This window comes from Nuphar pumila, chromosome 5 (assembly GCF_984573655.1).
Source record: "Nuphar pumila chromosome 5, dmNupPumi1.hap1.1, whole genome shotgun sequence".
Classification (NCBI taxonomy): Eukaryota; Viridiplantae; Streptophyta; class Magnoliopsida; order Nymphaeales; family Nymphaeaceae; genus Nuphar; species Nuphar pumila.
Window position 1 is genome coordinate 18,520,057 of NC_143253.1, and position 12,786 is coordinate 18,532,842.

At 37.8% G+C, this 12,786-nt stretch overlaps 1 protein-coding gene across 1 annotated transcript in view; it reads right to left on the bottom strand.

The window, feature by feature from the left end:
- Nucleotides 1-12,427, bottom strand: part of LOC149836997 (Integrase-type DNA-binding superfamily protein) — a 31,091-nt gene extending 18,664 nt beyond the window's left edge. Inside the window, exons 1-2 of the mRNA XM_090007944.1 lie at nucleotides 12,130-12,427; nucleotides 10,288-10,379 (exon numbers count right to left, since the gene is read on the bottom strand). Coding sequence (XP_089864070.1) covers nucleotides 10,288-10,379; nucleotides 12,130-12,398 — 361 coding nt within the window. The 5' untranslated portion in view covers nucleotides 12,399-12,427. The remainder of the gene's footprint in view (nucleotides 1-10,287; nucleotides 10,380-12,129) is intronic.
- Nucleotides 12,428-12,786: the final 359 nt, after the last annotated feature.

Here is a 12,786-nt window from a genome sequence, read left to right on the forward strand (position 1 = left end):
TCTGTTGGGAATGGTGGATGCAACAAACGACAACATGCTGACGGCAAAATGTAGGGACCCCCATTCAAGAAGCAAACTCAAGATAGGAAAATCGAGCAACAACACAATCAAACCAAATATGCCCGAAATTTAATTATGTTCATCCCGGACAACCATGCACTTGAGACACTGGTGGTTGTCTATACTGCGGGAAGATGGGGCATTATGCTCGAAATTGTTGCAGGAAGGCAGCAGATTGGCAGAGACGAACCACAGTTGAAGGTCAACAACAACAACAATAACCTCAGCAACAACCATAAAGAGAAGTGTCTGGCCGTGTCTATGCAGCCACGACCGAACAAGTGATTCCATATGAATTTTGCCAAGACAAAAGTTCATCAATGAAATCGTGCATTTATTTTGTTCAAACTGACTTATAGCTCAAAACTTTTCTCAGAAACTCATTATGAGTAGTCTTGATCACTTTAAAAGCTTATATGTTTGGATATACACACATATTGTGCATCCTCGTTAATACTGATTATCTTAGACTGTGATCTCTACAGATGACCTCTAAAGGAAATTTCGAGAACAAAATTCTTTTAAGAGGGGTAGGATGTAAAAATTGAGTTTTTAAAAAAAAAAAAAGAATCAGGCCCAAGTTGGATCCGGATCTAGACTCGGCACCCCCTTCCCATGTTTCTATTTAAAAACATGGGGGGTCTTCCTTTTACGAAAAAGGAAAGAACCCCTCGACTTCTCTCTCCCCCCCTTTGCGTGACCTCCGACCACTGTCGGAGCTCGCGACGGACTCCCAACATCGGCGACCTCCCTTCCCTCATGTCGGTGACCTCCAGGTATGCCCCCTGACTCTTGTCTCTCTCTTTCCCCCCACCCCCACCCCCAATTTCTATCTCTCCCTCTTTTGAATCAATGCAGGAGAGCAACGCCCTCTTGCCCCATCCGTCTCTCTCTCTTTGCTTGCCAGAACCCCCTGTCAAGATCCCCCCGAAACTCGGAGGGCGAAAGGAAGCTGAGTGGCAAGATCCCCTTCGAGGGTGCACTGTCGGCCGACCTTGATCTTCTGGAAGGGTTCAAGTGGGAGCATGCCTGTCGGGACCAAAAAGATGGTGAGCTATGCCTGAGCGTGGTGAAGTCAGAGAAAATTTTGGTGGAGACCTGCAACGATACTGACGTGCAAATCATTCGTCTGACTTGGGTATAGGTTCGAAAGACTAATCGAACCGTCTAGTAGCCGGTTCCCTCTGAAGTTTCCCTCTCCCTGCTTCTTCTTCTTTTTCCCTCTAACAGCAAGAGAGGGGCATTGCCCCACCCTTCTCCCTGTTTTCTTTCTCGTCTCTCTAATTTCAGTAGGAGGGCACACCCTCCTGTCCCCTTCCTCTTCACGGTAAGCAGGCGGGAGGGCACACCCTCCTATCGTCGCCTTCTCTTTCCGACCAGCAGGTAGGAGTGCAGCACCTGCCCTTCCTTCCTCTGTTTGGCAGGCGAGCAAGGGCACAACCCCTGCCCCCTCTTCTTTTGCTGTTGTCGGGCAAAGGTGCGACCCATGCCCTCTTTTTTCCTTCAAATACGGTGGGCAGGGGCACAGCCCTGCCCTCCCTTCTTTTTTAGGTTAGGCTCCTCGCACGGGTCGACATGTATTTTTAATAACGAAACTCACTTGTGCCATTTACGCAGTACTATAAATCTTTTAGCGCACCCCATCAGCGCAACAAACTCTACGCCTGGAAGCGTCAGCATAGTCGACAATCTCCTTGTCCTCTTTTCGTTATGTCATTTATATATAAAATTGCGATCCTTGTCCCCTTTCCTTTATATCATTCACTTTGTCATCACGCTTTAGTGCACAGGCTACTGCTTATGCATTTAATTTAAGGATGCAGTTTTGTGATCTTTGTCCTCTTTTCATTATGTCATTTACTTTGTCATCGCGCTTTAGTGCACAGGCTACTGCTTACGCATTTAATTCAAGGACGCAGTTTTGCGATCTTTGTCATTTTTCCTTTATGTCATTTACTTTTTCGTCGCGCTATCACGTGCATAGGCTTTCGCTTACCCATTTATTTAGTTGAGGTAAGGTTTCGTACCTCGTGAACTGCTTACGCATTTTTTAGCTCGATGTGCGGTTTCACACATCAAGTCTTGCTTTATACATTGTCGAAGTGTTGTAATGTGCGTAGGCTTGCATTGTAATATACATATTATTCTTACATGAATGCAACCTCGTAGGACATGCAAGAGCATATTCTATCCTACCTGTTTCCCACTTGCTCATTTTCAAAAAACACGGGTTTGTGCATGAGCGCTAGAGTTTTAAGAATGGGATTCTTTACGAGAATCCAGCTTTCCAAATGCGTAGTTTTGCAAAGCAAATTCTGCACACTTTAGGGTTGCCAAATTGCAACTAAGTTTTCCCAAGTCGACGCATTTGTGAGAAATGTTTTGCAATTTCGGTTTAATATCCGATATGACCTGGATGTCCCCAGTTGGGATCATGGGAATATGTTTGGTTGGGGTTTTATTTTGAGAAACCCATACCCCTTTTATCGTAAGCAGTATCGTGAGACATGCGCAGCATGTTGATACTACGATAACTGGATGAGAGATCCACGGCGATCTAGTATCGTGCAAATTGCACAATGATATACAAGTGGTTTAAAAAGACCGGATCACATCAAACTAAACTAAATAGTTGCATCATTTTTTTTACGAAACAATGGAATTGGGGTTTCTTTTGAGAAACTGTTACCCCTCTCATCGTAGCTGTACTTTTAGACAAGCACAACATGCTAGTACTATGATGATTGGATGAGAGGTTCGAGTAACCTCGAAGCGTATGAATGGCACATTATGGAAATCACATAATGGTGATGATCGCCTTCACAGGCAAGATGTTCGAGCTGGTTTGAAAGACTAGAGCATGTAGAATGGGTCTTCAGTTAAATAAAACCTGACGCACCCATGTTCCTCGATGTTTTTTGTCAAGAGAGAGGATGTGATGGTACAAAAACTTCGTTGGATAGGTTGTTAACAATCACCTCTCAGGCAAATGACTCAGTGTCCCCAGTCATCGAAGTTAGGGGACGAAACTACCAAAAATTATCCTAGGTGGTAGATCCCATGGACTTCTGCAGAAGTTGAATGCATCCCTTGAACGAGTAGCCTTTGAGAAATTTTCTTTCGGTTATTGGTTGTCCCCTTACGAGCGGACTTAGCTAACTATTCGGGGTATCAAAAATACGTGGCAAAATAAACCTCTGAATTTGTCTCAGTTATTTTTATGTTTCGCGCTTGTGCGTACTCGCAGGCCAGCTAATATCGAAACAAAGTTATCTTGCTTACACCACTTGTTAAATTGTGTATCATGTATGAATTTGATGCATATGTTAGATTTGTTCACATTACTTGTTGAATTGTGTATCATGTATTAATTAACTGTTTATGCTAGATTTGACGTATTACTTGTTGAATTGCGTATCATGTATAGATTAAATGCATATTCTAGAATTATTCTATATTGTCTTGTGCACCTACTAGTTTTTCATGAAACTGACCCATTTTATGGGTACAAGTGACGATTAGGTTTACGAGACGGGTGGTGACACGATTGCAAGATGGCTTCAAGATCTTACTGTTTCTGTTAGCTTTCGACGTCCAGTATACATTTTGGGTTTTGCATTTTGTATAAGGGTTTCCTCGAAAAATCCCATTTTGTATAAACTTAAAATTTTCTTCTAATGCATCTGGTTTCTAAATGTTTTGCAAAGATTCAACCTATTGTAAAATGAAGGTTTTTACGCTAACGCGCCCAAGGTTCTCAACTTGTTTTTTATTTTCAAAAAAATGTTTCTGTTGATTCACTAAAACAAAAACTCTGAAAAAAATAAAGGATTTTCTAGTCTCTTTCAATTATTTTGAAAGGTTTACAAGTTTAAAATTTTGGGGCATTACACATCTAATGCTAATTCACAACCATTCCTTGTTAGAAAAGTTCTCAATGTAACCAGCGATACCATTTAAAAATGATAACTAAGCTTTTTGTAAATATCTTGCTAATAGACTGAAAATAGATCCCTTGGTACAGACCTCAAAGACGAACGACAGAAAAGCCACTAATGGTGCATTGATTGTTCATCAATTCTCAACCAAAGAAATGGTTGGATCAAATGTTGTTGACGGATCAAAACTGGTTCTTTACAATCTAACCAGACAAGTAGGTGACGAGCTTATTTTCAGTGGATATACTGCCACCAGGATCAAAACTGATCCCCTGTTATTTATCACAAATGTCAAGACAAAAACCACTAAAAAGCTAATGAAATATCATTTTGACCTAGAAATCTGGATAAAACATTGTTAAATAGGAGTTAAATTGATCCTCTTGACTGGTTATCGCAATAACGAGTTCATTTCTCAAAAACTGCCAACCAAAAAACCATTTGTAGGACCAAACTGAACACCAGTGTTAAACTTGACCATTCTCAAAATTGTTATACAAAATCCATTAAACGTCTTCTGAAGATTCATGTCTTGGCCCACAAAGTTGGATGAGAGGTTGTTAAATAGGGCCTAAACTGACCATCATCACCCATGATCTAAATGAGCACCTAATGCCATACAAACTGCCAGCGATCACAGGGATGAAATGAACCCATTAAGTTCCCTCTTATGGAAATGATCCTAACTGGATGTGCACATATCCGCCACCATCAATCTTGAAATCAACAGTTTCATGACTGCGCAATCTTCCACTTGAAAAATTTGTTGCAAAATAATCATCAAAATGCTTGCAGGATTTTGATAATTCCAACACCAAATCAGTTAAAGGTGAATTCCACATTAATTAATGAATAGAAAATGTTCAATTATTGGATCTATGCTATCAATCGGCAAATCAACAACTAAAACTCATTCATGGTTAATCTAACAGAGAAGAGGAGAAGAGCTTCTGATTCCAAACCATCTGTAATATCATGTATTTTCACACTTAGTCATTTTGAGATTTTCAAAAATTTGGCTAAGTATAGAAGAAAAATCGTTTGATTCTCGATTGTAGGCCGATGCTTTAGAGTCTGAGCTTAACCTAGGTCTCATTGTCAAGGCCTAAATGAGCCAATTAAAAGTTCGTAAAAAAGTTTTATTTTTGACCTTTAAATTCAAGCAAAATTCGGGTTATTTTCGGACGGATTTCAGAAGCGAAATTTGATTATATATCGTTGGATGCGTCCCAAAATTCTGAGCGTAACGATATTTTATTTTTCTTGATTCGGGCTGCGATTGGCCCCAAAATCGTATTTTTTCAAAAATTGAGCAGTTTGTCAGTTCAAATCTGGATTTTGATCAGACTAGATCTGATGGATTTGATCCAAATTAATATGAATCTAGACTCTATCCAAGACCCATATTAATTTGATATTGATCCAACCCAAGACCCATTTGTATTTTTGAAATGGATTTGGATCTTGGATCCAGATCCAAATCCATGCCCAATGATTTTTTCAACTTTAAATTTATTAGAAACCTTTAAATTAAAGTTAATTAATGTTAATAAGTCTCCCAAGTTAATTTGATAATTTTTGGAAGCTTCTGAAAATTTATTTATTATTTAATATTAATTAATTAATTTAATTTGACAATTGTTTAGGACTCTAAGTAGAGCCCTTCGGCTTAAACCCACATAAAATCACTTTAGAAGTGTTCTAGTTCAATAATATAATTTTTGGAAGCTTCTAGGTATTTATTTATTAATAAATAATTAATTTTAATTAATTCTGAGATTTATTTTTTTGAGTGTTTAGGACTCTTAGTAGAGCCCTTAAACACACCTAGAAGCATCTAAGAAGGTTTTAGAAAGCCTAATAAAATGAAACTTTGAAAAAGTCAACACTTGGAGAGTTTCGAAATTTTCAGAACTCTAAGAGAGGAGACTTTCAGCTGGGGAGCTGCACTCTCTTCTCCAGTCCATCTAGCGCTCTATAAATAAGTCAAAAAAAAGGGAAAGAAAGAGAAGGAAAAAGAGAGAAAGAGGAAGAAGAAGAGAGCTTCTTCTCCGATCATCCATCATTTTCACCATCAAATCCATATTTCTTTTCGATCTTTGCGTAAGGTACGGGTGTCCTCTTTTGATTTGGATGAGAAAAAGAGTCTAAATAAGTTTTAGGCAATATTTTTGAAGAAAATCATAGATTTTATTTTAGTTTCACCATTTCGATCCATGAGAATCGATGTAGGAAGCCTTAGATCATGTGGTATTTGTTTCCTTATGATTTTTTGCATGCTTTTATGTTTTTTCCAATATATATATATATATATATATATATATATATATATATATATATATATATACATACATACATACATACATACATCCATACATACATACATACATGTAGAAGCATGTATACATATGCATATATATGTTTTTGCCTTGTATAGACACTTTGGACAGGGCTGGGCAGTTTTGTTCCATGCTTTTAGCGGGCAGATCTGGACACAGTGATGATGGGCAGATCTGGCCAGATTTGAGCCCTTGTCCATGTTGTACGTTATGTCCATTCTGTCCATTTTGGACAGACCTGTCCCTTGGACAGGTGTATATATATGGACAGGTGGACACGGGGCTGTGGTTCTTAAAACTGAATCAGATTTATGGAAATAAAATATGTGCATACTCAGTTAAAACAATAAATTTGGATTTTTGGGTGATTTTCGGGTCCGGGACAGGACAGACAGTTGTCCAGTCCCAGCCTGAACTGTCGGCTGGGACAGGACTGTCTACTGTCCACTCCCAGACCACTGTCCATATTTGGGTTGGACCGCTGTTGATGTGGAAAACATTATAACGCACACACACACACACACATTATATATATATATATATATATATATATATATATATATATATATATATATATATATATATATACACTCCAGCCGATTCAGTCGGCTGGGGCTGGCATACTGTCAAAAGGTCACACATTGCAATCTGCACGTTGTTATAACAATTTCCGTGTATGCTTACTTCCATGTTAAAACAGAAATTGTATTTTTTATTTTGGGTCATGATAAAATAGTGTGTTAAGTTGCATGTTCATTCTCTTTTAACATCCATGTAAAAATCTGAATGTAAAGACCTGTGTAAGCACGCTTACCTGATCATCAACCTGTGCATACTTGAATGCAGGTTGCCTATACATGCATGTTTGAGATATAAAGTTTAAATGCATGTATACCTGATTTTAGACTTTCTTATGCATGTATATTTAACAGGTAAATCTGTAGTTTTTTTTATGATTAAAAGTTTGACTGGCTCGGCAAGGGCAGGACTGGGCCCTGCCAGGCCTAGCCACTCGGCTGGGCTGGTGCTGGCTTGACAGTCCATGTCGGGCCCAACCACTTGGCTGGGCCAGCATGCTGTCAAAAAAAAAGAAAAGATTAATAAATTTTTTTATCATTGGCTGGGCTGGCAAGCAGCCCAGCAAAACCGAGTTCTGCCAAGCCCAGCAGGACCGAGCCCGACTGGCCAAGTCTGCCAAGCCTGCTGGGAAGATCATCGCTTAAAAAAAAGGGGTTAAACAAAAATAAATGATGAACGAAAGTTTTCTTTCGGATTAAGTTGGGCTGACTGATTTGGCTGCCCTGCCAAGCCCTGGCAACAGTGTACACAGGTTCGATCTGGTCATGTGTAGGGGCAGCCAGACCGGCCGACTGAGTTCAGTTGGGTTGGAGCCAAGCCCCAGCCGACTGAGTCAGCTGGGTGCAATTAAAATATAAAATATTTTTTTTGTAGATGGCAAATTAGTTTGCACTTTTGTGAAGAAAATTTCCAGACTATGTATGTTCAGTTTGTACTTAGACAAAGGCTAAAACAGTACATCATGAATTTCAATTTTGTATATTGTTTGTGTTTGATTGAATCTGAAACAAAAGATCTACTTGGCATGTTAATTTCTAGAATTTGTTTTCTTGTATTAGACTAGCCTTATACATGCTAAAGAATGAAACTTTTTCATATACTTGTACTTGATATAATATGTTGAATCAAAGTAATATTGCAAGACTGTATCTAATGCATGTGCATACATTAGTTTAGCACGTGCGCCATTACTTGAATGTTCACATGTTTGATTAAAATGATTCATGAATGAAAGCATGCATTTGACATGAATATGTGAATTGAACGAAAGCATGCATTTAACATGAAGGTGTGAACACATGCGCATGTATATGAATATTATTGTTTCATGCACGTCTTTTTATTGGCATATATGAATGTGCATTGAGAAGCATTTAAAAAGAAATGCATAGTGGCATGATATTTATGATTTTTTCTTATGAATGCATTGATGATCAAAATAGATCATCATGGGTTGTGTGAGACTTGAGCATGTGTTGCTCTTTGTTTGAGATATTGTTATGCATTGCAAAAATCAAAATGTGATATTATTGTTTTAATTGCATTGTTCTATGTTGCCATGGGCTATGATCCCGTGAAGAGTTTCGCATGTGGATGTGCAAACTTGTGTAATTAATTCTGCATGTTGAATTGCAAATTAAAAGAGGTGAATTAATAACAAGATAAAAGAAATTAAAGAACAATGCAATCTATGTTTTCTTGATGTTCTTTCTATAGTGTGAAAATCTTGGACATTGTGGTTTTGAAGAACCGTGAGGATACTAAAACTCTGTATGCGTTGTTGCTCCTGAACCCGATATTGAGGTTCTCCTGACCATGGTTTTAGGGAGAATCTGTCACTTTGCCTGGGGGTGATGTGTACATACAGTTGTTGTTTTGATATAACAAGAAAGTGACATTTGTAGATTTGGATGTCCCTGGTGTCTCCAACATTAGATTTGGATGTTTAATGTTCCGAAGGTTATTTCGGTCGAGGGCTAAGTTTGGAACCCAATAATAAAATACAAATTGTATGCTAAGTTACCCTGAGAACCTAACTTGACCTCAGAAATTTTACCCGTTTGGAGTATCCGCGGGCAACGATAATTAAAAGCATGAACTTAAATTGTGTGCATTTAATAAGGACATGCATATGAAAAGAAAACTCTAATAAAAGATAATAATTTATTTATGCATTGCACTAAAATCATGCATATCCTTGCTATGCATTAGATCATGCATATTTACTTGTTCTCTTAATTGTGATATATTGGTGAATGCATGATGTTTGTTCCCTAATGCATGTAAAATATTTTTAATGCTTAAATTGTGGTCTCTATTGATAGTAATTATTCTCTCTTGCTTTTTAATTGTTTTCTATTGTATAAATAGTTAATTGAGTTGTGAATTTATTATAATTGCATCCTTCTAAAATATTGCATGAATTTTATTTATGTTATTTTTACTTAATTGCTTCATTAAAGAGATTCGTACACAGAATTCTTTGGATTCTTACACCCTTACTTTTGTGTTTTTCACAATCTTAGATGCCCAGTGAAGTGACTTGCTTTGAGAGGAACTACGAGGAGACTACATGACTGCTTGGCAGATACCTCCGGACAACGTAGCTCTTCTTTTTGCTTTATTTATATTTCATTTGCTTATGTCTTGGACTATTTTCATTGTAATAAATAAAGTTTGGTTTGGTTTGAAAGATGAGTAGAAAATCTCTTGTGGTGGTGGTTGTGTTAAACTGTAAGAGCGCCTCAAGTTTCTGAGATTGTTTCCGCACTTGTTTAAAAAAAAAATTGCCACTTTTTCATAGGTACGAGTTGGGGTCGTTACACCATCATTGTGTCTTATATCAACTACTAAACACATGAACTTTCCCCAGAATATGTGGAGAATGAGATGATTGCTCATCATGCCACATGTTACAACAAAAAGGCCCCGTTGGAATCTATCTTATAAAAGCAAAAAACCAAAGATTTTGTCTGCAAGGTTGGCACTTTCCTCAACTATCCAGAATTCATTTGGAATTCAAGAAAGGAATTCATGTGTAGCAACAGAATGCTTCCTATGAAAACCATTCAAATTGTTGACAAATCATCTAGAACTATTTGTAAACCAAAAGTTTCTGATAGAACTTCCACTAGAAAATAGAGAAATCTAACAAACTCAGTGATTGGTTTGGGATACTCACCATATATCAATAATAAGATAAGAAAATTCAAAAGACAAGCTGTGTATAAAAGAATTAAACTCAATTGATTGAAGAATGGAAAGAAATTACACAACCAAACATGAAAAGTCAGAGTGAACTAATAGCAATGGACATATAAACAAGAATGATTACTATAAAGAGCAATCATGAATAGCTAGTAATGAAAAACAAGTCAAACCTTGCTTCCCCTTCTTATTCTGGTTTTGGTTCCATGAAGATTTATCCCAAAGATGAGCTTCATAACGCCCTGTCCATCTGTGTCTACATTCAGAAAAGAAGCTTAAGTACACCATATAAGTAAATGACTGAAATATGGCAATGGAGGAGTCATTTCCAGACCATAGCAAAGAATACCAGAATGGTGATCATAGACAGGCATATTACTGATTGATGGTAAATAGCAAATGCAGTGAAAAAGAAAAGAAACTTATGAAAATTGTAAAAACAGGAAATCAATACATTAATCAAAATGAAGCCTGGGAACACCTAATGATCCAGAAACATGAGTTAGAACCCACAAACAGAGTAACATAAATTCAATATGTTCATCAAAATAGAGCCTGGGAACACCTTATGTTTTAGAAACACAAATTAGAAGTTAGAACTCATAAACAGAATAAAAACAAACTAATTCCCCCTTACCCCCCCCCCCCAAAAAAAATAAATAAATAAATAAATAACTGAAGAACATCCATTTTTCATGGAAGAAACTGATAAAAAGTACCAACTGGAATTTACAAATATGAGAACGAGAAAAGAGAAGAGACATCTGCAGGGGGAAAAAAATTCAACATGCAGTTGCTTAAGGATCAAATCTTTGAGCATGACGACAATGCAGAAGCCATTTAAGTCGAGAGGGCAGTTATAAGGAACTGAAGAAACATAAGACAAAGCAGAGGAGGTTGAGACATCTGTAAATAGCATAAAAAAGAAGTCACATCTAAACAAAGCCCTTTTATAGATGCAGAAAATGTTCATGAAACTTATGCCAGCTATTTTAACTATAACCTTCTTGTTCTATTTCTCCCGATGAAATGTACCCTGTGCTGAGCCTAATAATGATTCTAAACAGATTTTTTTTCTGTTCATTTTCATTTTATGTCGCTGGGAACAAAGTCCACTTCCTTTTTATGTGGCATATCGTTGTTCCACCATCTTGCAAACACCAAAGCACAAGACTTCTTTCAAGGCATTTGACATCGAATATCCACACAAACACACACACACAAAGGAAGAAGGTATTTCATTATGACTTCCACTCTGATTGCAAAATGAGATGAAGAACAAAGATATATGCTGGTAATCGAAGTTGATGTTAGCAATTGACTCATTTATCTTATCACAAAGAAACTAGAACACACCTTTTTCTTCTTTTAGAACAAGCAAATATGGGTACTGACTCACAAGGAAGTGGATGTAGACGTGGTATGTACAGAAGAAAATCAACGTGGCATCTGTTATATGGCTTACTGGGGTACCAAGATCCTGCTTAACTTCCATGAATCTAGTCATTATTTAAAGATCTTTTAAGTCCAGTCCAGCAACTAACCACACTCACATAAATGAGTCGCTATCAACCTTCGGCACTTACGAGCTAATTTCTTATGTGATCTTAACACAATTTCTCACTCATGAAAGGGTCGACCTTCCCAAGCTTCATCATGCCAGTCAAGAAACAAAAAAGAAAGGGCATATGATGAACTTGACAACATGGATAATGGATCTTGCTGAAACTAGGAAGCAAGCAGACCAAGAAAGAACAGAAGACAGAAAAGGAAAGAAAACAAATTACCATAGAATAAGAAACAGAACTCTTATCATTTGATCACCACCCTCATGAAATATACCAACAATAATAATAGATGATTTCCTGCTTATATTGGTAATCGACAAATTAAGTGAATGCCAACATCAAGTTGAGTTAGAAGCAAATCAATTACGCACGATTCTAGAGTTTAAAGAGCCAATACGGTAAGAAAGGATGATGATTGTTGCGTGAAATGTAGAAAACCTGGTGACTCCTCTATAAATTGAGCTCCGCTTCCCGGCGGCGCAAGGCGGCATCCTGCTGATCCGCTCTTTGGCCGTGGAGCCCCTCGCCCTCCTGCTCTTCTTCAACCCTTTGAACAATTCGTCTTGGTGGTCGTCGTCGTCGTGTTGGTGGCGGTGAAGGAAGCTCATCTTCACCTCCCCCATCGTCAATGGAGCTTCACCCTCTATTCCCTCTGCCTTCAGCACCACCTCGCAGCTCGTCTGCGCTGCCTCCATAACAGTATCCATGTGGGGCAACTCTCTCTCTCTCTCTCTCTCTCTATATATATATATATATATATATATATATATATATATATATATATACCTAGGATACACAGGAATTTTGAGTACAAGAGATGGGCGCTCTCTCTCTCTCTCTAGAAAACAGAAAAGAATTTGAGTACAAGAGATGGGTATTTTCTCTCTCTAGAAAACGGAAAAGAATTCGAGTAAAAGAGATGGGTAATCTCTCTCTAGAAAACATAAAAAGAATTTGAGTACAAGAGATGGATTCTCTCTCTCTTTCTCTCTCTGATGGAAGTAGAGAAGAATTTCAAAATCATCAAGGGGGGAAACTTGTGGTGATTCCTCTCCTCTTGTCCTCCGATTTGATCGTATTTGAAATGCAGGATTT